We start from the raw sequence: 23,169 nt of genomic DNA, 5'->3' as shown, positions 1-23,169 counted from the left end.
TCTCCTTCCCTTGTCTCTTCTTCTTTTCTTTTATTTTTTTCCCATAATATCCCTAAATTTTAAACAGCTTTCTACTATGTTTAATTGCCTACTATACTTTGCTCATCCATTATTTTGTATATAATTATGCGTTTGGCCTTTGCTTATTGTATTGACTTTTCTTTCAATAAAGCTTATTAAACATGGTAAACCAGCAGCACCTCACTAATATTACTGCAAATAACCTCTTGACACTCTCCCATGTCCCATATGTAAGGTCCTGTTTTGATCTAAAAGAATTTTTTATGAATGTTTTATGAAACATAAACACAACATTTCTCTGCAAAATGTCTGTAATCGACTCTCACACCTCACCCTCATTAAATTAAAGGAAAACGGTATTTAAAACAATCTATTTATGAATTATTCAAGGTCCAGTTGTGGATTGTGAGCTGTTACTGTTATAGACATTCAGATAATGGCAATAACGTTACTGCAGTCTACTGTTTGTCTATGTTGTGTTACAAATAAAAAATAAAAACTCTTTTTTTTTTAAGAAGAATTATACACGGTCATTAGGGCAAGACTTTCGGCAGAATAGAGATGGCTCTCTCAGGGAACCCCCTGAAAGGTTGGAGCCCTCGGCCAGAGAAACTGTGAATCACATTTATGTAAGCGCTACTCACAGAACCACTCACATTTAGAGAGGGAATGAACGACCCAAGACATGAAAGACGAAATGGATTCTAACGGGGAGAGCCAGAAAGAAGCCTCCACGTTAAAGGTAAAAAGGCCTGTGCCCTAATATATCAGCAGCCACCAGCTGTCAGACACTCCAGGACTTCGTGATTTTGCGATTTGCAAAAATATCTCTAAATTGGCCTCCTTTAATTGGCCCAACATTGGCCGCTGAGCCAAAAAAAAGGAGGGGGTCAGCGGGCAGGCGAGGTGTTTCTTTACTCAGGTGTCCAATTACAACTTGAAATGCCCATGCACAATTACACTATATTCAGGCACGAGTTTAAATGAGCAGGTAGAGCCTCATGTGCCAAGGACTAGCTTCCGATACCCAGGTACAACTATCGAATGCCCCCTCCCAGGCCATCTGGCCCATAGCACTGGATGCAAATGGCCCAGGTAGCCTTTCTGACTGTGACCACATTTACTTGTATTTTCTCCTTGTATTTCACAATGCGTGGTGCTCATTACAGCCAGATTGTTACAAACACCCAGAAAATATAAGACCCAGAATGCACTGGACACTGCCTGACAATATCACCCGAAGCAGCAGTGAGCCAATACACAGGTACACCAGAGAGTTTAAGATATCCTTTGATTGTAGTGTTACTTTTCGCGTGAATCTATAAAACGTGTATCAGAATACAGCTTCATATGGTCAAAAAAAAACAACTGGACTGCCAGACCCTCTCACATGGGATAACTTTGGGGCTTTAGGGTGCCAGGATTAAATTTTCAGTTTACAGCCAGTTGATGCAGACATACCTGAGTAGCTGATCCTGTGCAAGGCTCTGCATTCTGGGACTTGTAGTCCTGCTTATACCATTATAAAATTAGGATTGTTGAACTTAAAAAACCGGACTGGATGAGATATTCACGCACATGTCTGGGAAGCTTGAGAGCTCAAAGTTGGATCTACGCTGAGGTGGGGGGCTGACAATAAACATTATTGTTTCATATTGTATACTAAAAGTGCCTTGTGTTAATATAGTGTGAATGGAAAGCCGATAAACCATGTGAATCGAGCGTTGCTTCTTTTTCCTGAGATTGCAACAGGTCTGATTGGCAAGCAATAGGCATCAGGTGATGTGGCAGCCTTGATTGACAGGGATCTCAGGTGAGCCCTCCTCCTGGGCTCAGGATTGGTGGAACTGAGTTCTCAGGGTATAAAATCACACCCTGTGGTAATTGAGCCAGGGTTCTTAGGTAAGATGGCGGCTGTTATTGTATGCGCGGTGTTGTTGCTGGTGTGCAGTTTCAGACCGGTATCTGGTGCTGAGGAAGAGGCGCGGGAAGTGGTGCTCGATGACCAGTCTTCCTCGTTGACCTGCGGCCCCCGCGGACTGCAGTTTGTTCTTCCGCCTCTTGCGACCAATGGCTCCTTCACTGTGTCTGTGAGAGGTAAGAAGGAAAATTGGAGTTGGGGTGGCGGTGCGAATGTAGTGAGGCACTAGGAGCGTTGGTGGAACTATGCAGCGTCTGAATTTTAACCCTAACTGCGGCTTTAATATATATATATTGGTCACGTGTTGAGTTCCTTGGTAATGTTCGCTATGTGAGAAACTGATGTGTTGCCGTTATCTCCTTAAAGATGTAGGAGCAGCCTACAGTTGTGGCGCAGCTTTACATCGCATGTGGAAAATGCTGTTATTTTTTTTCATTCCACCTTATAACTATGTACCAGCATGCTTCCTTTGGCAGGGTATTTTTTGTTTGGTGGGGGAGGGTGGACCGGTGTCGGGGACTAGGGGGACCGGTGTCGGGGACTAATGTGAGGTGGTCTTTTGAAGTCGAAGATGTATTTTAGATAAATGTTTTGCATCGTTCTGGCTGTTATCATTCAAGCTAGGTGATGGGGGTTCAAAATGGTTTAGTCGCAGCTCTCCCTAACTTGCGCAAAAACCTTTAATAAATAGTTCGACGATGCTAATTGCAGTGTATATCTACCCCTCCGACGCCCCCAAAGTAAATTTGATGCGCGACTTTTTTGCAGAGAAGGTGTTGCCGTTTAGGGAAAAAGTGTATCGTTGTGCCACCTTTTCATGTTAATGATCGGGGTGCGAACGGTTACGTTTTATTTCTCTAAACTGAAAGCAAACTTACAAGCCCAGAGGAACTTCCTGCTGGGGAAGCAGCTGGTTTGGAGGCCGAGTCTTGCCATGAAAAAAACCTGAAACTACAGGTTCATCATGTTTGGTGATCGGAGAAACATTCGGCTGGCTCAACCTTGACCATTTGGGTTGAGTCCAGGTGGCTTGTGCCTCTGTCTTATACATGATGCTTTTAGATGGCACTGGGTCTTGCTGAGTTCCGTCCTTGTCATTCCTGTCTGTTTTGTACTTTGGTGCGTTAATGTTGTTTGTGTGCGTTGTATCTGCGTGGAGCTACTTCTGTGGGCCTCGAGGAAGACTTTTATTATGTTTTTAGTTTGGTAATGGTGATATTTGGACACAGGGTAATGTAGTGTGGAAGCCTATGATGGTCTGAAGGGCGGTTCCTGATCACTGCTCTTTGTTCCCCGTGTCCAGATCAGACCGGACTCTCTCATGCTCTCCAGAACGACACTGACTGCAGGACTTGGGTTGTTTGGCGACCAGATGGCTCTCTCGTCATTGGCGTGGACTACACAGGGTGCTACGTGAGTGAGCAGGTGAGGAGCTTTGTACCCGAAGGAATGCACCACCACAATGACAAGGGGTACCTTGTTGCACTCAATGCTCTTTCATCTTCCTGGGTGGGAGCGTTTGACTCACTGGGGGCATAGACTGACCTTTGCATCATGGGGAGGCGACAATGATTGACTTTGTAAAGAAGTGTACAAAAACGATAGCTGCAGTGCTCGATTTATCTCAATCACTGTCATTGCATTCTATTATATTGCACACCATTCTACCTCCGTTTGGACCAAGCCATAGGCAAATCAGTCTTTCCTCTACCAAGAAAGAAACACTCTAGCCTATAGAAAACAAGCAAACAGACCAGTTTCTTCCCTGACTGGGGCTTGTCAGCTGGGTGCAGCTTGATTTCCAGTAGCGCAGTAACATAACCTTGTCATGGGAGGATGGATGCAAGCTGTATAATCTCTCTTCTCCTATAGGCTGAAGAGTATGTGATGACCCTGGAGATCACGGAGCTCTTTTCTACTCAGAATGCCACTCTGGAGAAGCCTCTGAAGTGCCCAGTTGTGCCAGGTGAGTTGGAGGTGGTCTCAGGCAGTAACCGCCTTCAGAGGGGCCTATAGTCATCGCTGTGGTAACTTGAACCTACTTTCTTTGCAGCCATGGACGCTCCCAGCCCTGATGTCTGTGCTGCTGTCGCCAGAGTAGACCGGCTGCTCTGTGGCCGTCTGCCCATCACCCGGACTGCCTGCCAAGAGCTCGACTGCTGTTATGACCGGACTGATGGCTCCGCGCCATGCTACTTTGGAAAGCCAGGTTTGGGTCAAATTGTCTGCTGGTTTGTGAGCTGCTGTCTCTCCCTTCCCAAAGAGCCTTTGGCTAGTGGTTAGGGCCGAGTATACAGGTCGTCCTACTAAAATTCGTTCTAGCTGCTATCACAGGGAGGCTATTCAGTCGGTGCATGCCTGCTCCAAGAACTTGCAAGAGGAAGGTAATGGTGCATCTTTAAATGGCAACTTAAGAGTTGACCTCCTTTGCCTGAGGTGAGCAGATATTATAACTGTTTGAGAATTGCTCTGTTCCTGCAGACCTTTTCAACTGGTAACCATCGGGCATATTTGAATTAGTCCAACTTTCCAATGTGCGTTCTTAAATCCCTGGCACTGCCAACTTTCGCATGGTGTCAACAGTATCTCCTGTGAAATCTGCAAGGGGTGTCTTGGCAGCAATTGTTTTAGGATGTGCGTTACATATTAATAAAAGCCTTTACTTCCATAATTGAGGACTTTCATGGAAAGCAAGGCCCATGAATTAAGGATGCAGGGATGTGTGAAGGAAAACTACGCAAGATCTGGGACTAGTCTGGTTTTCTCAGGAAGAGCTACCTTGGATCTGCAGGCCACCCCTGCCCAGACGCTGTTCTGGGCAGCTACAGAGCTGGTGTGGGAGGAACAGAGCAGACCATAGCAGGGTAGGGTCTTTGGTCTCGTACGAGGCTAAACCTGACCAGGTCCTGTAGTACTGAAGTCATGTCGGGTTTTTGAGGAGAGTTCAGCTTTTTGTGGCCCCTTATGTGTAGTTAATCGTGGGCTTTACTCATACACATTATGGAATGTTTACCTTTTGGGGGAAGAAAAAATATCATGAACTCTTCACTGGAAAAAATGGTTGCTGTTCAGCCATGGAGAACGATCAAACCCAGCCTCCTTTTTATTTTAATCCCTTTAGTGACTGCCCATTGCACTGCCGAAGGCAACGCGACCATCGCCATCTCCGCAGACGTTGTGGTGCCGCCTCTGAACCTGAGCTCCGTCCGTCTCCTCGCTGTGAGCAGCGCATGCCCGGGACTTCAAGCGACTCAAAACCAGGCCTTTCTCTTGTACCAGTTCCCCTTGTCCTGCAGTGGTGTTTACCAGGTGAGATGATGCGGAAGCCTCTGACGTAGGGATTGGAGGAAGATTGTGAGGGTGCAACTTGTATTGGAGTCGGGCGAGTGGCGGCCTGCAACGTCCCAATAAGCACTTTTTTACTTTAGGTTGTTGAACAAATGTTCAACAAATGAAAGCTCACTGGACCGATCTAGCTTTACCAGTTTCATTTTGTGCCTTTCGTGGACAGACTTAGGCTCTGCACTATGCCAGGCTCCTGCCCATGCTAGAGTAACCCCTGTCTTCAAGGTCAAAGTAGACTCTGCTTTGCTCACTCTGTGCATCTCGTCAACAGGTCGATGGTGACTCCACTTTTTATGAGAACAGACTGGAAGCGCTCAACCGTGTGCTGACCTGGAAGGGCGCCTCCATCAGCAGGGACAGCACCTTCAGGTAGGGGGCACCTGATGGCGACTGTACTTGGTGTGTAAAATTGGCACCTTGAAGTAGGGGTGTCTGTCGGTGTGACTGATTCAGTGGGGGTGTTCTATGCAATTTTCCCCTTCATTGGAACAACCTACCTACAAGGCCTTATACCTTGTAGGACAACCTGGTAGGGCACCCTTGGTTAAGAATTGTTTAATGCCGAACCTGGTGCCAGAAAGCTGCTGGCCTCACCCAGCCTCCTCTAAGTACTTTATTTTTCACCTTACTTCGTCACAACCTCTCAATCCTTAATCCGTGCTTGTACTGAACTCACTATCTTGAGAACCGGCTTCCTGTAAAGCCTGCTACGGGCGATAGCCTGTATTGCTTGTAATAGGCTACCGAACCAGAGGTGGTAGAGGACTCCTTGGTGCCAGTTTGTGGTACGGTCCCTGCACAGAAGAAACTGGCCCAGCCTTAATCTTGGAATCACTGCCCTTGACTTTGTTACTATGAAGTTGTCCTAGTGCAGAGAACTTGAGTGCTCAAAGTCGCACCCTTTTTTTAGTAACCCGTAAAGGGCGGCTTCTTGGGCACATATCCAACATTTAGGGAAGAGGCCACTTTTTTTCTGTACCTAGCCCAGGTGTTTTCGTCTCTAATATTTCTCACCCAACCATTTAGATCTGCATCTTCACTGACCTATTATTCTCTAAATATCCCCTACTGTTGGAATTCTATTAATCCTCCCGTGGGGTTGAGTGCACAGGGCGTCTGTCTTGCCAACTTCTTTTGAATAAATTTAGTAGGGCTCATGGTTTTTTTTTTCTTCCCGTAGTCTCCTTTCTGTTTTTTGCTTGCATCTGAGTGACACTCCACGAAAATGCGTGCTGGTGGACCCCACTTGCTCAAATTAAGCAGTGCCCCCTCTGTGCTGATTCTTGACCCTGTTCATTGGGAGTCATTGATGCTTCTGCTCTTACTCCTCAGGTTGACCGTGCGTTGCACCTTCAGCAGCAGGACCAGCGGTGCTTTTGTCCCACTGCAAGTGGAAGTCTTCACGCTACCACCACCTCTGCCAGTGAGCAGCCCTGGACCCCTCTTCCTAGAGATGAGGCTCGCGAAAGGTACGGGGTCTGAAGCGTGTCCTTTGATGGCGGACCAGATAGCTAATGCTGCTTTTACACTGACCAAGCTCATCCCAGGGTAATGCCTCACCCAGCTGAGCTCAACATCGCTCTTCAGTTGGACTCCTTGCTGTACAGAATGCTCGCTGGGCTTGGAAACATGGAGTTTGCACAGATGGGTTGTCACTACCTGAAATTGTGGCAGGATGCTAGCTTACTGGCAGGTGAAGGTGGCTTGGGTATTGAGGTCCTGTGGTGGGTTGTATTCGACTTCTTAATTGGCTTGAGTCCTCTTCTCAAAAGCTTTTTGACACCTTCACATCACTTGGTTAAGGACAAAGTTTTCCTTTTTGTAGACTGGTTACAAAAAATATTAGTGGCAGGGTGAAGCTTTTCAAAGTTTTGCTAAATACAAATTCAATGGGCTAAAATGCTGCATGTGGGAATCCTACAAGTTAAATTCAAAGGGGCGTTAATCAATATTAACTATCTCTTCTGATGGTGGTAGTGCTTGAAGTTTAAATCGATGGGATTTTTCAATACGCGGAGGACTAACACAAGACTAAAGCGGGTAAGCTAAGCTTGGGGCCATATCAAACGTGACGAGATGTATTGGGGGGGGGGGAACCCATAGGAATTGCCCTCACCCATGATGGTGGCATGCTTCAAGATGGTGGCGCTTACACACCATGGCGCAGTCAAACATCCAGGGTGGAGCTTTATTTTTGTAAGGTTATTTCAAGAGTCGGATCCCTAGTGCAGAAAGTAAACTGATTAAAACTAAGAGGGTACCCGCCTACATTTTATTATGGGTTCCACTTGGCAGGATTGAAAACCTATATTGAAAGTGTAATAGGAGAAACAACATTTCATTATCCTTTCTCAATCGCTCAACGGGCTCGCTGGCCTTCCTCAGGATACAGATCCCTTATAGTTGATACTTCCTCATAGTCACTATATTGTAAGGAGAAATGTATGGCAGCCCTTGGTGTAGACAGTAAACACCCATTTTCTTTTTAGTTATTTTTGTAGGTAGGCCTTTGGTCTTCCCTCAAAGGATCACCCCCTTCATTTTACCAACAGCAATATTCACAATGGCCTTCTGTTTTTAATCCTGCAAAGCTGGACCCATAATAAAATGTAGGTAGGTACCTACTTGGACAGCTTTAATTTTCTTTCTGCACTGTGATCCCTCTCTGAAATAACTTTTGGGGGGGGGGGGGTAGAAATGAGCGCTCTAACCTGAATGTTGGTCTGCGACAGGGTTTGTAAGCAGCCCTATGATGAAGCATGCCTCGCTCTAGTGGGCGAAGACCACTCTAAAAACCTTGTGTTTCCCCAACCTGTCTCTTCTCTCTCCACTTTGGCTTGATATGTCCCGAAGCTTAGTGGCTCTGTGGCTTTTTTTCTTCCCTCTTTAGTATTTTGTTAACTTGGCGTATTGAGTTGTATAGAGCTTTCAGGAGAGCGACTGAAAGGGTACTCTTCTCCTCCTCCAATCTGTGTGTTGGAGTTTAAATCGAGACGTTTATAGAGGGTTTTTAATCCGATTTGAGGGGTTGCTTTTGGAGGGTGGGGCAGCGCGTGGTGGTATTGCTAAATGTTTGTATGTAGGAGCTGTAATCGGCTAGTTCAAAACATGAAGCCGTTTAAAATGTCAGATCTAGCCTTTTGATCTGTGGGATAGCAAGATTGACGTAAAGTCTTTTTTGTGTAATATACCCTGAGTTTGTTATAGGTTCAATTGTAACTAGTTTCGCAATAACAGTAAGTTTTCTGAGCAGAGACCTGTTGCTCCGCTCATTTGGGGTCACTGGTTATAGGCCATAATTGCATGTAATGTGGACGTCTGTATGGCGGTCTTTGGGACTGCATTACCTTGGTTATCTACATGAACTACTTATAATCTGAGTGATTACCGGTTATCTTACCATGAGGATGAAAGATGCTGAGGTTTGACATTGAGACCAGCTGTTTCCTGACCTGCTTTGGCTCCTACACGGCTGCCACATTGGGAGCACATAAGCTTCCTGTGGCCAAAAGTTTCTTGTCGGAGCATCAATGGAGACCACTTCCTCAAAGCCCCAATGTACAGTTTAGGCTTTTGCATCAGTATAATGTATTATGGGTGTCGGTTGTTGCATTTACATAATTACTTTCCACCAGAAAATCAATCAATTTGGAGGTGAAAACATTTACACTAGACTGTCTAATGGCCTTGAGTGAGGTGGTTTTCCTAGCAACTGTGGTGTCTAGCAATGCTTGAATACCCAGTCAATTGTTTTTAGTTGCCAGTGCATTTGCGTTTTTGGATGTCTTTTGTGTAGTAGTTAGTTGGTCATGAGACCTCAATGCACTTCCAGCCTGGCTGCAGCAGGCTGAAGATAACCAGAGAAGCTCATCCGGTTTGAGATGCTATTACCTGCAGGACCTAATCTTCTTGCGTATCACTGGGTAGAACAATAAACTGGTTAAACTATCATGGAGGTCGGTGCTAACATTCAGTGTTATTTCTACACAGATCAAATGTACAGTTCCTACTACACCACCAGCGAGTATCCAGTGCTGAAGGTCCTCCGGGACCCCATATTTGTGGAGGTTCGGCTTCTGCAGCGGACAGACCCCAACTTGGTGCTGGTTCTGAACGAGTGCTGGGCCACCCCGTCCAGTAAACCCATGCAACGCCCACAGTGGCCTATCTTGGTGGCAGGGTCAGTGTGGCAATGAGTTTGGTTTGGGGGGGATGGAATATTTTGCCCGTTTGATAGTGCTCATGCTTTTTGATTTCCGTTCTGCTCCAGATGTCCGTATGCTGGCGATAATTACAAGACCCAGGTCTTCAACAGTGCTGCTTTTTCTATGCTGCAATTTCCGTCACACTACCAGCGCTTTGCCGTCAGCACCTTCACCTTCGTTGGTGACAATCAGCAGAATCTGAGGGGCCAGGTGAGTTCTTGAGTGTTTACGTGTCAGTTTCTTTCTTTAACCCATTTGGTCGACTTGTGGCCACACTTTGTGGGTTCTGCATAACTTTCCTCTTGCCACAGCAGAATGACTTGTCTTCTCTGGTATAGATGCTGATGGAGTATTCAGGTCCTGATCCCACCTTCTCTTGCAGGTCTTCTTCCACTGCAGCGCCTCGGTGTGTGTCCCTTCTGCGCAGAGATCCTGCTCGCCTTCCTGCCCGTCAAGGAAGAGTAAGACATGGGCCTTAGCATGTATTGAGTGGTGGGAGCTGGTGGTTGATGGGTTTATTGGCTCACTCCTTCTCCACCCCCCACCGCACTGTTGGTCCCCTTGCCTCTAGCTTAAACTACTTTGGAGACCCAAATTTTGATTTCTGAACAACCGTTGCTTGTTTCTTTCTATGTAGAGCGAATGGCGGAGGATTTGTTGACCAAGGATGTGAATATTGTGACCGAGGGCCCTGTCTACTTTGTCATCAAAGGAGGAGAGGTGGCAGGTATGTGGCAAGAGTAACTGGGAAGGAGAAATAAGTGGCACTAGGTATGGAGGGCTGCATGTATTGGAGTGCTTTACACTGTACATTGGCTTCTGATTAAGGACTGCTGTTGGAAGGATGCTTTCTGTGTCATGTTGGGCAGTGCAGCAAATGGGTTTTTAGTCACGAAGAACAAGATGTAAATACTGTAGTTCATGGTCAAACATTAATTGCCAATGTGAACGTCTGGACTTGCTATTCTTTCCCATTCAGTAAACCGAAGTTGCTAAACTCAAAAGTTTTGGGAGGGGTGGGGCTAGCGTTGGGATAACTGAGCCAACTCCAAGAATAGTAGTGGAGCAAGGAATGCGTCTACTGCACCAGTTACAATTTCTGCTCCTCAATTACAATGTGCATGGAGTGATTAAAGTAGCAATGATCTAGTATTACATCAGTCTTGCATTTTTCCTCGTCAGGCTCCCGAAGCATCTCTGAAGAACCCTTGGTACCAGGATGGGCCAGAGCAGCTGTATTTGCAGTCGGATTCCTGGTGTTTTTTGCTGTGGCTTGTCTTGCTTTGGTCCAATTTGTCAGACTCTGGAAGCAACGCAGTATTCGTAAATGCAGAATGGCAGTGGTGGAGACCTAAAATAAAATCTTTACTACCAGTCCCAATGCTTTGTCATGTGTTTGTGTTCTAATAGCTAGTACTAGGCTCTTTCTTGATTGAAGTGGTGATTGTTGGACCTGGTCCCCTTTGCAGGGCTATCCTCCAAACATTTTCCTACTTCTGGTTTTATTCTTGTTTTACTGACCTGTATTTGTTGGCTTAAGGACTTTAACACCGAATAGCAGTGAGTGCCTAAGCTGCATGTGCTCTCTCCCTTAAACATTGTGTGATTGGTCTACAGCTGTTTGTCATATTTAATTTACCCACAAGTCTCTTGAACAGTGGTATCCACCTATACCGAAGGCCTGTAAATTAAATGCTACTAGTGGGCCTGCAGCGCTGCTTTCACCACCCACAGAAGTAGCCTTTCAAACCCACGTCTGGCCTATGCTACTACAGGACCTGCATGCAGTTCAGATAGTGACTTGCTATTTAAAGTTACTTGCCAAGCCTGAAACTCTTCTATACTTCGAGGTCACCCCTAGGTAGCCCTATCGGCAGGGTGCTGTGTAGTGTAGGACACGTGGAGTGTCCTGGTAGTGACAAGAACCCAGTTATGTTGTCCAATACAGGGTGTCTAGCTCCTCTCATAGGTTTGCATTGGGAATTCCCTGATATGTTTTCAGTGGTAATTTCTGATCTGAAAGGAGTAGCGTTGCCTTGTTTGAAATAGTGGTGATAAATCCTGCTTATTGGTGTAAGTGGGTTTTTATTATGAAGGTAGAAATGCCACTTTTAGAAAGTGGACATTTCACTGTGCTTATGACTTTGTGCTCTGCAGCCTGATTCAATCTAGAGTACAGTGACAGCCGGGCTCTGTGCATACTTTCTAGACCGCTATCACATAGGAAGGGTTGGGTGTAACTGGCTTGCATCTACATACTGAATGGTGAGAGGGGGTGGTGGGGCACTCTTGTATTTGTGTAGGCTGGGCCCTGCCCTTGCTCAAAGGGCTTGTTTACCCAAAGCTGATGTCTGGAGCTAGTATTGAATGGGGTTGTGCACTACTAAGATTGCTTTTGGGTTTACCTCCACCAGACCTCTTGAGTAGAAATACAGGGGCTCCCGCTATAAGGAGTGGGACATTCATGTACCTGCTCAGTCGTGCTGCGCAGAAAGGCATCTAGACCCAACAAACTACCAGGATGGGGTCTCATGGCAGCTGAATGTCTACACTGACCCCCCTGAGGCCCAGGTCGTGGCTGCCCAAATGAGGCAGCACAAATTGAGGTCCCCAACATCTTCTCTGAGGAAGTTTGCTTTTTGACCCATGGTTAGGTACCTTGACTTGCTGGTTCTGTGTTGGTGGCATTACTGCAAGAGTCCTCTGTGATGCTTATTGAGAGTTTCAAAGCTTATGTATTCACCATAACCGGCATGCAGCTGCTTCTGCGTCCTACGCACTGCCTGGGAAATTACTGTGTAAACTGTAATGGGCGCACGGCTAAACTGTGCTCGAATTTCATGGAGCAATGTGGTAATGTCTTTTATAACCTGAATTTCATGCCTGATGTTTATTAATGTAGATTGTTTTGCCTTACGTTGCCAGGGTTGGCATATTATGCCCAGCAGTTAATATTCATGTGTTCTCTCACTAACTGCTGCAGTTTATTCCCTGATGTTATGGTGTCATTTTTATCTTCAGGATAACTAGTATTTCAGGACTTGCATTTGTTCGCACAGTAATGGTGGTTTCATGTGTGAAACTGAAGTCTTCAGCTTATTGCTCGAACTGTGATGTTTTGACAAATAGTTGTCAAAGTGATGATTGGTATATGTCGTTTTGGTTTGTATGCAATTTTTTTTAATATTCTATTGTGTGGAGTCTCTTTTGTGGTGTGTATATATTGTTGCACAAATGCTTTCCACATTGTTTCTCTGGGATAAACCTGATTGCTTGTGCCAAGCTACCGAGGGGGTGAGGAGGTACCTTGGGTGTATAAATCCCTTACCCTGACTAGTGGCGAGTTATGCATGGCTAATGTGCATACTCTAGCCAACTATAATCTGAAATCCGTCACAACTGGCTTTAATCTGAGTGCCACGGGGCAACGCAGAGGTTCTTGGGGCCAACTGTGATGGTTGATGCCTTGTGCTCCTGATGTTGCAGGGAAAACCTACTATGGAGCCCTCTACTGCGCATAATACCCCTTCTGCACTTGACTGCCAAAGGTAGCTGTGGCCAAGCATTCCAGGATCCCTCTGGAGAAAGAAGGGGTTAGCGGGTGCAGATACGACTCATAAGTCAAAGTGCAAAGGTCATGAAGTATAAATCCATGTCCAGCCAAATACTTTCTTTTATAAGCAAGTCCCCCCCCCCCCACTTGACATATGTAAATCAATACAACATTGAGAAGCACCAACCCCATCCCCCTTGAGGCCAGGGCTCTGGTCTCCAGTGAATCCCTGTCCCACCATCCTTTGCGTAACATGTTCAGGTTATTCCCCTTTCACTGATGGCTGCATCAAGTACTGAGTGCTCCCTTTGACTCTGGCATTTAGTTAAGTTTATATGGTGCTGCAGCAAGGTTGGGACACTCCTTTCACCCCCGGGGCCCAACTGGCCTAGCTCATCTTACCCACTCTTGCTACACAGAAGAGTTCAGCAAGGACATTCAACTTGCACTTTTGAGTCCTGTCAAGTGAGAGGACTGGCTGCACAGGCACTATCTCTGATTGGATCAGTGCTCTCCCTTGTGAACACTCAGTAAGTTTACTTCAGTCCTCCACGCCACTGAAGCCAGCGAGGATGTAACCTCTTCCAGGTTTTATGGTGAAGTGGGCACAGGTCCCTCGCAAGGTAGGAGTACCCTGCTTATTGTAGTCTGTCCCTCCTTTGGGTGGCAGTATTATTCATTTGGCGATATTGGCACTGGCAACATCTTCTGGCATATGGGGTTTCTGTGGTACATAGTTGCATGACTCTTCCAGCACAGGTGGCCTTGCCCATAAAGTTGCATGTCTTGGCACTACTTGCAGTAGTAACTTTACCATGGGCTCACTCTGGCATAGGGGTTTAGCACAGCATTATGAGTGTAGCATGCACACGAGTGACTGCCTGATCAGTGCATAGCCGAATCCTCGCATGAAGTCCTTACAGTAGAGTTCCTCACCAGACCAGGGCACACTGGTGCAGGTAATGGTGATCCACAGCAGGTGGTTTTTGTTTACCTGATCTTACTCTCCCAGCAGGGAGACTCACAGGGATTTCTTCTCCCCCTTCCACCACCCCGGGTCCTGTTCGCTGTCAAAAGGGGAAGCTCTGCAAGACCTCTTCCTCAGTCTCTCTGGCTACTTGGCAGAGGACTACTTTTTGGGGGATAAGATGATACTGTCCCTACATGTTTCTCCCTCCTTCCTGCCCCCCTCTCCTCCCTGTTCAGGCCTGGATTTTCCAAAATGCAACCCAGGGTCCTCCATGCAATTTACCTTTATAGGTACCCGTGTGTAGTGCTGGACTAAATGTGTGCGTTAAATGTACAGTTTCATTAAAACATTGTCGCAGGGATTCCGTGCTCAGACAGAACTGTGCATAGAGGCTTGGAACCTCAGTGAAATAGGGTGTGCCAAAACCAAATATCCCCTACCAGACTAGCTAGTGTCCAATTGGTTATCACAAACTAACAATGCTTAGACAAACCAGAACATGGACTTAGTACACCTCAGGTAATGTGGAACACATGAACACTCTTTCGTTATAATCATTTCAATCCAGAACAAGGAGTAAGAGGACACGTGCATATTTGAAATTTTTATTCACTAATGCAGTGCTCTCAAATGCAGTATCTTAGCTAATACAAGCAAACATATTAAAAGAAACAAAGTAATCAGCATAGTCACTAGTCCATAGAACACCAACTGTGAAAGCATGGTATTATGCTAAAATGAATAGGGTTTAACAACCTAATTCTCACCCTCCCTAGATAGTATAATATATCTAAGGAGGTCTCTTTGGGTTTTAGCAGTGCGGCCCTATACCTCAAGATCCTAGTGGTAAGGGTATCACATCAGCAACCAGCTCTTCTGCATGCGAAGCACCATCAAGTGTTTGTATGCTTTTGTGCAAAGCAATATAAAACGCGCCTAAAGCCAGAACTTGGCTGCATGTATGTCTAGCAACGTGTGAAGATCAGTGCTCACAACAACCACTGTGTTGAGATCTCCTTGAAGGTTTCTGCACTCTCTGTACAGACACAGCTCGCCAAGCAAGGCTGATATCAGAGTAACAACATATTATTCTCGCATGAATCAAAAACGTTCTAGGCTCAAAGCAACAGCTATGTGTCGTGTGCAAAAGCAGCAGAAAGGTAAAATGGCGTTTAAACTCCTAAAAAGCTTATGCTAACTTAACACAGCATACAGGCTATATATCCATATGACACCCTCCCTTGATCTGAGCACGTATCAGATAAGCAGAGTCCAATAAAACATTCAGATCGAAATAGAGTAGGTGAGGAAAATAATGTAGTCCGCCCAAAAATCCAAAATCTCACCAGCATGACAATGTAATGTCCACTGTTATGTTATTAAAGCCAATAGGTCTGATATATTGTCCCTCATAATTTTGAAATGAGAATTTGGAGAGAAACAATCATGACATCAAAGGCCTTGAAAGGAGTCAGCCTAAAACGGGCGTATGAGAAATAAGCAGCAACTGCTTCCATAAGGAAGTCACTGTTATCATCCGTAAATAACGCAGCCATCCAATTCAATAGTGTGAAAGAACATACATGCTCTTCAATTACCGGAGCCTCTAGTACCCTCAGAGGACAATTCGGTGGGTTTTCAATGAAGCTGTGTGCCATGAAATCTTGCGCCGCTGTGCATATATTCCAACGACCCAGAACTCCATGCATCGCTGCAAATGCCATAATCCCTCTGTCAGAACAACTCCATTCATGAGTAACTAAGGGACTCGTGAGATGATAAAATCCACTTCAGGAGACACCAAATTGCAGAGGCACAAATCCAGGTCCCTGTCAATCGCAGCTCAGGCAATGAAAAGCCGGCTGGACACAGGTGAAATAGGAAAATCGAAACGATAACCCATATGCTGCACTTAAGGTGGCAAGGGGCAGCGCGCCATAGTATTCAAGCATCCTGTTGCGAAACCGTGCCAACTGCGCCAGCTTGTCTGCGAACACAGGACGGGCATCCATTTTGAATAAAACAAAATAGCAACAAAAAGCCAGCAGTCAGCGCCAGTAAAACGGGAAATCCACCAAATAGGCTGGAAAAGATTGAATGGAAGAAAGCATGAATGACAATATCTTTTGGAAAGAAGTCACTAGACCACTGCTTTAAAAAAATGAGCCAGCCCCGAAGTGGAGGACGCATTAAAGATTGTATAAATCAGCTCATCGAAATGTAAAGCAAGGTCAGTATTTAATAAAGCATGCACTTCTGTGCGGGTGTTAGCTACTTGAAGGACAAATGTTTCGCGAGCAGATGTCAGGGCAACTTTTTGTGACAATAAGGCTCTTATTCTGCTCATCTTTAAGAACTCTGACTTCAGGCATTCTCGGCCAGATGGAAACATCCAGGTTCCCATGCGTGGGTGGATACAACACATTTTTTACAACAAACCACACGCTCACTGACTGTTACAACATAAGCTATGCCTTACAATAACCCACAGCAATCTTCATTATTTAAAAGTAAATAACTTCTGTTTGCTAACCAAGTAGTCGGGACAATAGCGGGCATGGGTGTACCTTTTAGAACACACGCTAAATTAGGCCGTTCCTGATTACAAGAACCATGCAATTGTATGTGTCTACACAATGAGTTATCTGGTATGTCTGTGCACTCCTCTCCTTTAAGATAAACCTCCTTTCCGTCCCTAAGGCATCTGTAAGTGAACAGGAGCGACCAGGCTTCATGTAAATGGGAGCTGCCCAGAGGTTCATACCTACCAATGGCAAAATATTTCATGAAATTTGTAAACTGGAAAAGTGCAAATGGCAAAGTTATTAGCCTGTGGATAAGCCACATAGCAGCCGTGGCCACTGAAAAGGGTGAAGACTCCAATTTCTCAATGTGTAACATGGAAAATGAAGCATCTCATTGAAAGTAAACATTGTTTTTCAGTCAAATTAAAAGGGGCAAACCGAGATGAGACAATGTAATTCCAAGGCACTTTTCCGTTTTTCAGTGTCTGCAGGGTCCATGCAAACTGCATAATGGAACGCAATTGTTTTTGACCATGGTACAAAATAGACACTTCGTCCTGAACAATTTCAACCGATAACACAATATTATCCAACATGTAAATGCGGGAGGAAAGTGTTAATGCTGTTATCCACCACTGCAAGCACTTTTTCCAAATTAGCTTGATCAATAGCCCTAAGGCGGGTAGCTGCTTCAATCTGTGATGTTTTCCAGAGTTCATTATAAACGGCATAGATCTATCTTTTATATCTACTTTTAGCCGAGCCCTTTATGAAGTCATTCAAGTCAACCTAGTCCGTTTAGACAAATGCAATTTTACTGACACCAATGTAGAGTGTTTGAGCCAATTCTGACACAATTTGCCTACTGAGTAAGTGGTTACAGAATGATCACTCTCAAAATGGGATCTACTCTGACCTGTGTAAAACCTGCAGCCAGGTCCAAAAAACAATGTTGGCATGTATCTTCACTTCTGTGCCACATCAACCAACCCTTGGGATCCAAACTGGATATGTTAAAGGATGTATTTAGCAAAAGGGTCTGCAACTCTCCAATTTAAAATGTAGTTGAATTTTCCCAACCCAAATATTCTTCCAAATCAGGGAAAGAAGGAGCATTTAATTTTTTTCGAAGTAGCCAATCCAAAGCATGTTGTCTGTGATAGTAGAATTCAAAAAACAAATGATTTGGGATGAGATATGCAGGGTGAAAAGCCTCAGTGCCTCGTACCTGCCAACTTTTAGAACCCCAAACTGATTTAAGGTCAATTGTTTCCTTCCACAACTTGTAGCCACCAACAGCTAGCTGGTCTAGAAAGGATTTCGAATACAATAGTTTAGTATCGGTAAGTCTAACTTTGGATATGGATTTATCTGTCCTTTTAAAATAAAAGGAAGCTGGATTGGACTTATTCAAGTCAGTAAAATAAGTGTACTTTTTCAAAAATGTATTCAAGCTGCTTCTTAAAGGAGCCGGGCAATGTTCCCACTGGGTATAATTCACAGTACCTCTCCTAGAATTAGTATTATGTAATTAGTGATTGGCAAAATGTTGGAAACAAATCTCCATAATTAGCATATTCTAACTATAAATCCTCAGCCTCAAAGGCAGCATAATATTTCAAATCGGCAAACAAAGCCTCTACGGCCTGAACATCCCAATCATAATGTATGTTTTGTTGAACCACATCCCCCATGTTAACTCTAAGCACATTGGGAACATTAATAACTTCAGTCGAGCCATGGATTTGAAATTTAACTGCATCCCAGACTATTCCATCCAGGACAGGCCACGCAGTGATGTTAACAAAGGCCAAGTCTCTTTTCAATCTGTGGGCTGAATGTGATGAGCGGGGAGCCAATGTTGCATTCAGATGTCTAATGCATGTTCTCTCTTTGACACAATGTCCATTGATGAATTGGAAAAAGTAAAACACAAAACCAATTGACATAAAAAGATAGAGCAAAAATCCCCAGCCAAATATAAATCCAAGGGGGTATCAAAAAATGTTTTTTAAACAGTCTCGTAGACCCTTAGCCTCGTGGGCTTCCCTGAAGTATGTGAAATAGTGTCAAATGTGGCTAAATGAGTTTGTAAATCAGGCATCGATAAGTCAGTTGGGTAGGTGTAGTGTCTATCAAGGCGAGTACCAGGCAAAGCACTCAATAAAGGACTTGAAACTGCAGACATCTCAAGGGCCACCTCCGGTGCATGATCCGAAGCTGAGGCCAATACAGAATTACTCACCATCGAAGGACATGGGACTGCTGGAGTCATGCTAAGAAGAATCGGCCATTCTGTGTATTTTGACATTGTCAATGGAGATATACCTGTTCTCTTTATGACCTGGAAGTGGTGGTAGAATGACTGTTCTTGTGCCCTTCACACCAAGCACGGGAACCAGAGCACGGTATGAGGGACCAAATTCCTTTTATCGATCTTTTCCCGAACCAGTTCTCCAACTTGGGGTAGCCAGCCAACTACTGGGATCTGCAACGCATCATCCGAAGTGGGGGCAAATGTTCCTATGCAAGACTGTCTCTCGTCTCTTGTAGAGTCTGTAAAACATTGCAATGTTCATCTACGTCAAAGGAGGCAGCTGAACCAACCATGTCTAGACTGTCAAGGTCCAGGACCTACATCTTGATACCAAAGAGCATTTTGTATGGGGTCCACCCACCCAGAGACCTTCTAGGGAGATTATTATGAGCACGCTGCACGCCATTAAGATGGGCCAGCCAGTTTCTGCCAGTGCCTATAACTCGAGCTGTCAGTGATTGCTTTAAGTCACGGTTCATTTGTTCCACAACACTCAGGTCGGTATGAGATAAACTTGACTTGGACCCCCATCGAAGCCGTGCATCCCTATACGCCTTAAAGGCGAAAGCAGGACCCTGATCCGAATGGAAGGTACCACAGGCAAAAATCCCTACAAAGCCACGCAAATCCCTGATGACAGTCTATGAATGAGCGCAGCAACGAGGCCAGACCATACAAAGGGTGTGCATGAATCAACTGCTACTAAGATGTACTTATATGCAGTATCCGAAGAAAAAGGACCGCAGTGATCTAAATAAACACAACCAAACGGTTTATTAGAAATGAGCAAGTGTTTGGGGCGGACGCGTAGCAGTTGAAGGCTTAATCTGCTGGCAAATGTCACATTGAAGGACATAGTCGCGCGTCTGTTTGTACAGTCCCTGCCACCAAAAACGTTGTTGCAACTGAGACACAGTAGCTGAAACGCCCGCATGCGCAGACTCAACCCCTTCATGGGCTGCTGTGATCAGTGAATGTCTGCGATCTGAGTTGGGAATCAACCTCTCCCCAACTTCATGTATTTTCACATAAGGAACCTTATTGGGACTTAAGTGGTATGTGTACTTCGAAGGGAACCCCGTAGGATAATTACCTCCCTTCTCAGTGACAGCAATAGCTGCCAAGATATCATCAATCTTACTTTTGGACCGTGTGACTGCTGCAACTAAATATGTCGATACTGCTGATTTCGCTGCTTCATCAGCAAGCGAGTTGCCAACAGCTTGGACTCCCATGCGCTGGTGACCGAGAGTATGAATTACAAACACAAGTGGCAACCGCTCTTTAAGCTCACCCACTCGGACCCAGATCATTTTATGTTTTGTTGTTCTACCCTTGGAATCACCAAAATCATACTGAATCCAAAAGAACAAGTTCTCATTGTAATACTGGACACAGTAGTAAGAATCCCTCACGATTAGTGCTGTCGCACTAGGATCAGCGTACTCCAATGCAAGCATCAGAGCATGAAGCTCTGCCAATTGGGCGGTGCCGTCCTTTAGAGTCTGCGTGTGCACGACTCTGGACTTGAACTCATCATTCACCATGGCACCTACCACAATGGCGCATGCGGAAACGTAGGTGTGTTTAGAACCATGCGCAACCTGCGCCGAACCATCAGTGTATTTGATGCAATGGTAATCCTCCGAAGGCCGCATAGCCAAAGGTGCAGGAAGAACAAACTCATATTGCAAAAACTCCTGCGACTGTAAGGAGCCATCAAAAATTAACGTGACATCCGGAGACATCAATGATGCTGGCCCTTGTATCCATCGAGGGTGCAAAGCTTTAGAATTGGGTACACTGGCTTTTGTAACTGCCTCCAAACTAGGACACGGGGTAACCACCAACATGCGTTTTCCCTGTCGGAGCGCGTTCCTTCAGAATCGCCATCTGTCCAGATGTCAAAACTTTCTCCACAGTGGAAAATCGCTTTTCAGCCGAAGTGTACAAGTGTGACTTATAAGCAATAGGTACTGTATCTCCTTCGTTAAAAGTAAGGTATGTGAAACCCACCGTCCCAGGGATGATTCTTATCACCAGGTTGGTGTGATTATCACGAGTCAATAAGTATTTAGAAGCGAGCAGATCAGCCTGCAAAGATTGCAGAATAGCAGAGTGCTCAGGCAGCCAGTTTGATTTAGTAAAATTTGGTTGTATCAAAGCATACAAGGGCTTGTTGCGCTGGGCATAATCAGTTATGTATGTCCTCCCGAAATTTAAAAATCCCAGCAAAGACTGTAATTTTTTCAGAGTTGTCGGAGCGCGCAATTGTGCACATTTCTCCAAGAAGTGAGGAGCTAATCCTCGACCTTCATTGTTGAGCTCGTAGCCCAGGAACAACACTGTGTACTCTGCAATGTGCGATTTTGCAAAGTTGAATTTGTAACCGAAGTCCGCAAAGCTACAAATTATGTGGTCAACTCGACACAGATGCTCCCACATTTCATCATCCGTGAGATAAATGTCATCCACATATGAACAAGCATCTGGGTCTATTCTCTCTAAGAGAGAGACTATGCGTGCATCAAACACTCCAGGACAATTGTAGCCCATTGGTAAACTTTTGAAATGTTTTTTGACACCTCCGCAAGTAAAGGAGGTCCAATTGGAACTCAGACCATCCAAATGGTGGGCATAAAACCAGTTGGAAATGTCAAGCGTGGTTATAAACCGCTTACGCACGAGACTATCCACTAAAGCAGAGCCGTGGGTATTCAGTACTGCACAGGTACGGCAATGCGAGTTTAAATGGCGGTAATCCAATACCAAACGATATGAACCGCCAGGCTTGGTTACAGTAAAAAGAGGGTTATTCATTGGCGACACACAAGTTTCAATAACACCCTGATATTCCAATTTTTCAAGGATTTCCGCAACGGAAAACTTTGCTTCGCGCTTAATGGGATATTGAGGTTGAGGTTGTGGCATAGACCGCAAAGGAATTTCGTGGTGCAGGGAAAATTTATTCCATCCACAGTGAGTACAGTACAGAGCCGGCGCAAGGGCCTTAGCCCACCTTTTCCAAAATTCAGCGCATGCTCCTTCGAGACAGTGTGCGCGAAACTAGGGAGGATTACCTCCTCCCCTCTTGGAGCCGCGAGCACAGAAGGTGGGGGCCAGTCAGCCTCCGCTAACAAAATGTCATAAGTAGCCGTAAGATTCTCCCAAAATACCCCCTCTATGGTACGTTGAATGTCACCTTCAATGAATAAGACAATTTCATAGTCTGTCTGGGGGAGCTACTCTAGTGTCAGCTGCCTCCACAACAACATAGCGGTCAGTCGCTGTCGCCTTCAGTAGTGGACGCAGGGCCTCTCGTACTATGGTAATCTCCGCCGCGCTGTCCAGCAAGGTCAGAGCCCATGTCAGATTCCGTAGCTGGGTTCTCACTATCTGTGGCATATCTGTGTGCTGTTAAAGCAGCGACTTTCTTTTTCTGAAACTGGGGTCTCTTCGGTGTAGAATCGTCCTGCTTGTCTTTACCGTCTTTCGGGCGGGGCTGGTCTCGTCCTTGCGGGCCACCCCGACCGCTGTCACCTCCTCCACCACCAGACGAAAAGGCTGATGACTCCTGAAAAGAACGAGAGCGTTGGTCAGAAACCTGAAAACGATCAGGTGATTTTATAATCGCGCAAGTCATAAACACGTTCTGTGGGCGCAGGCAATGGAGACGCAGGACGAGACTCCTGTTTCTGTTGTTGCTTTCCCTGTTTTTGTTTTGTAGGCCAATTTTATTTTTTGGTCTTGGGCTGGTCGTCTGTTTCCGACTTCTGCCCTTGGGGTTGTTTTTTCTCTTTAGTAGAAAAAGGCTCGAGACCCCTACTATTGCGGCCCACGGTTTTATAAGCCGCCACAATAAACCTCGCCAACTGCCGGGGTTTTTCGGCATCGGGAATTGCCTGCAAAGCATTGGCAACCTGAAAGTTCACCGCATCCCCCTTGACATTAGCAAGTATGAGATCGGAAACCACATCAAAGGCGCCACAGAGACGCATCCCCAATTCAACCGCAGCCTCTGGTCGTGTTAATCTTGAACATGTTTAAGGACCGTCGGCTGGACAGTCATAGACTGAGTGCCATAACACCTCGCGTAGACCGCTGCAAACGTCTTACCCCAGGTCTCGCAGTCACCGACTTCGGGGGTCAAGCCTTTCGGTAAGCTAATTGTCAGAATCGTATATTTTTCACCAGGAGACGTTTTAGGAAATACTGCTTCCAGTTGGTCAAACTTTTCGGCAAGCATGAAAGGAAAATCATCCTTTTCTTGGGGGCGCTTGCCCATTACAGCGTTGACCATAACTGCACTGAG

General features: G+C 45.5%; 1 protein-coding gene across 1 annotated transcript; it reads left to right on the top strand.

Moving 5' to 3' along the window:
- The first annotated feature begins 1,918 nt into the window (after positions 1–1,918).
- LOC147698784 (zona pellucida sperm-binding protein 4-like) lies at positions 1,919–10,873 on the top strand. Its single transcript, XM_086933515.1, has 12 exons — positions 1,919–2,118; positions 3,246–3,367; positions 3,815–3,908; positions 3,996–4,151; positions 5,064–5,251; positions 5,559–5,656; positions 6,620–6,756; positions 9,278–9,467; positions 9,558–9,702; positions 9,875–9,953; positions 10,130–10,219; positions 10,675–10,873. The coding sequence occupies exons 1-12, from the start codon at positions 1,929–1,931 to the stop codon at positions 10,845–10,847; spliced, it is 1,662 nt and encodes a 553-aa protein (XP_086789641.1). The 5' UTR covers positions 1,919–1,928; the 3' UTR covers positions 10,848–10,873.
- The last annotated feature ends 12,296 nt before the right edge of the window (positions 10,874–23,169 follow it).

This window comes from Lissotriton vulgaris, chromosome 8, assembly GCF_964263255.1.
Source record: "Lissotriton vulgaris chromosome 8, aLisVul1.2, whole genome shotgun sequence".
Classification (NCBI taxonomy): Eukaryota; Metazoa; Chordata; class Amphibia; order Caudata; family Salamandridae; genus Lissotriton; species Lissotriton vulgaris.
The sequence above is the reverse complement of the archived record's forward strand: the minus strand, read 5'-3'. Positions and strand labels throughout refer to the sequence as shown.

Coding starts and splice junctions, on each gene's coding strand:
- LOC147698784 (XM_086933515.1), top strand. CDS start 1,929: ATGGCGGCTGTTATTGTATGCGCGGTGTTGTTGCTGGTGTGCAGTTTC. Junction 5,252..5,558: donor CCTGCAGTGGTGTTTACCAG/GTGAGATGATGC, acceptor TCTCGTCAACAG/GTCGATGGTGACTCCACTTT. Junction 5,657..6,619: donor AGCAGGGACAGCACCTTCAG/GTAGGGGGCACC, acceptor CTTACTCCTCAG/GTTGACCGTGCGTTGCACCT.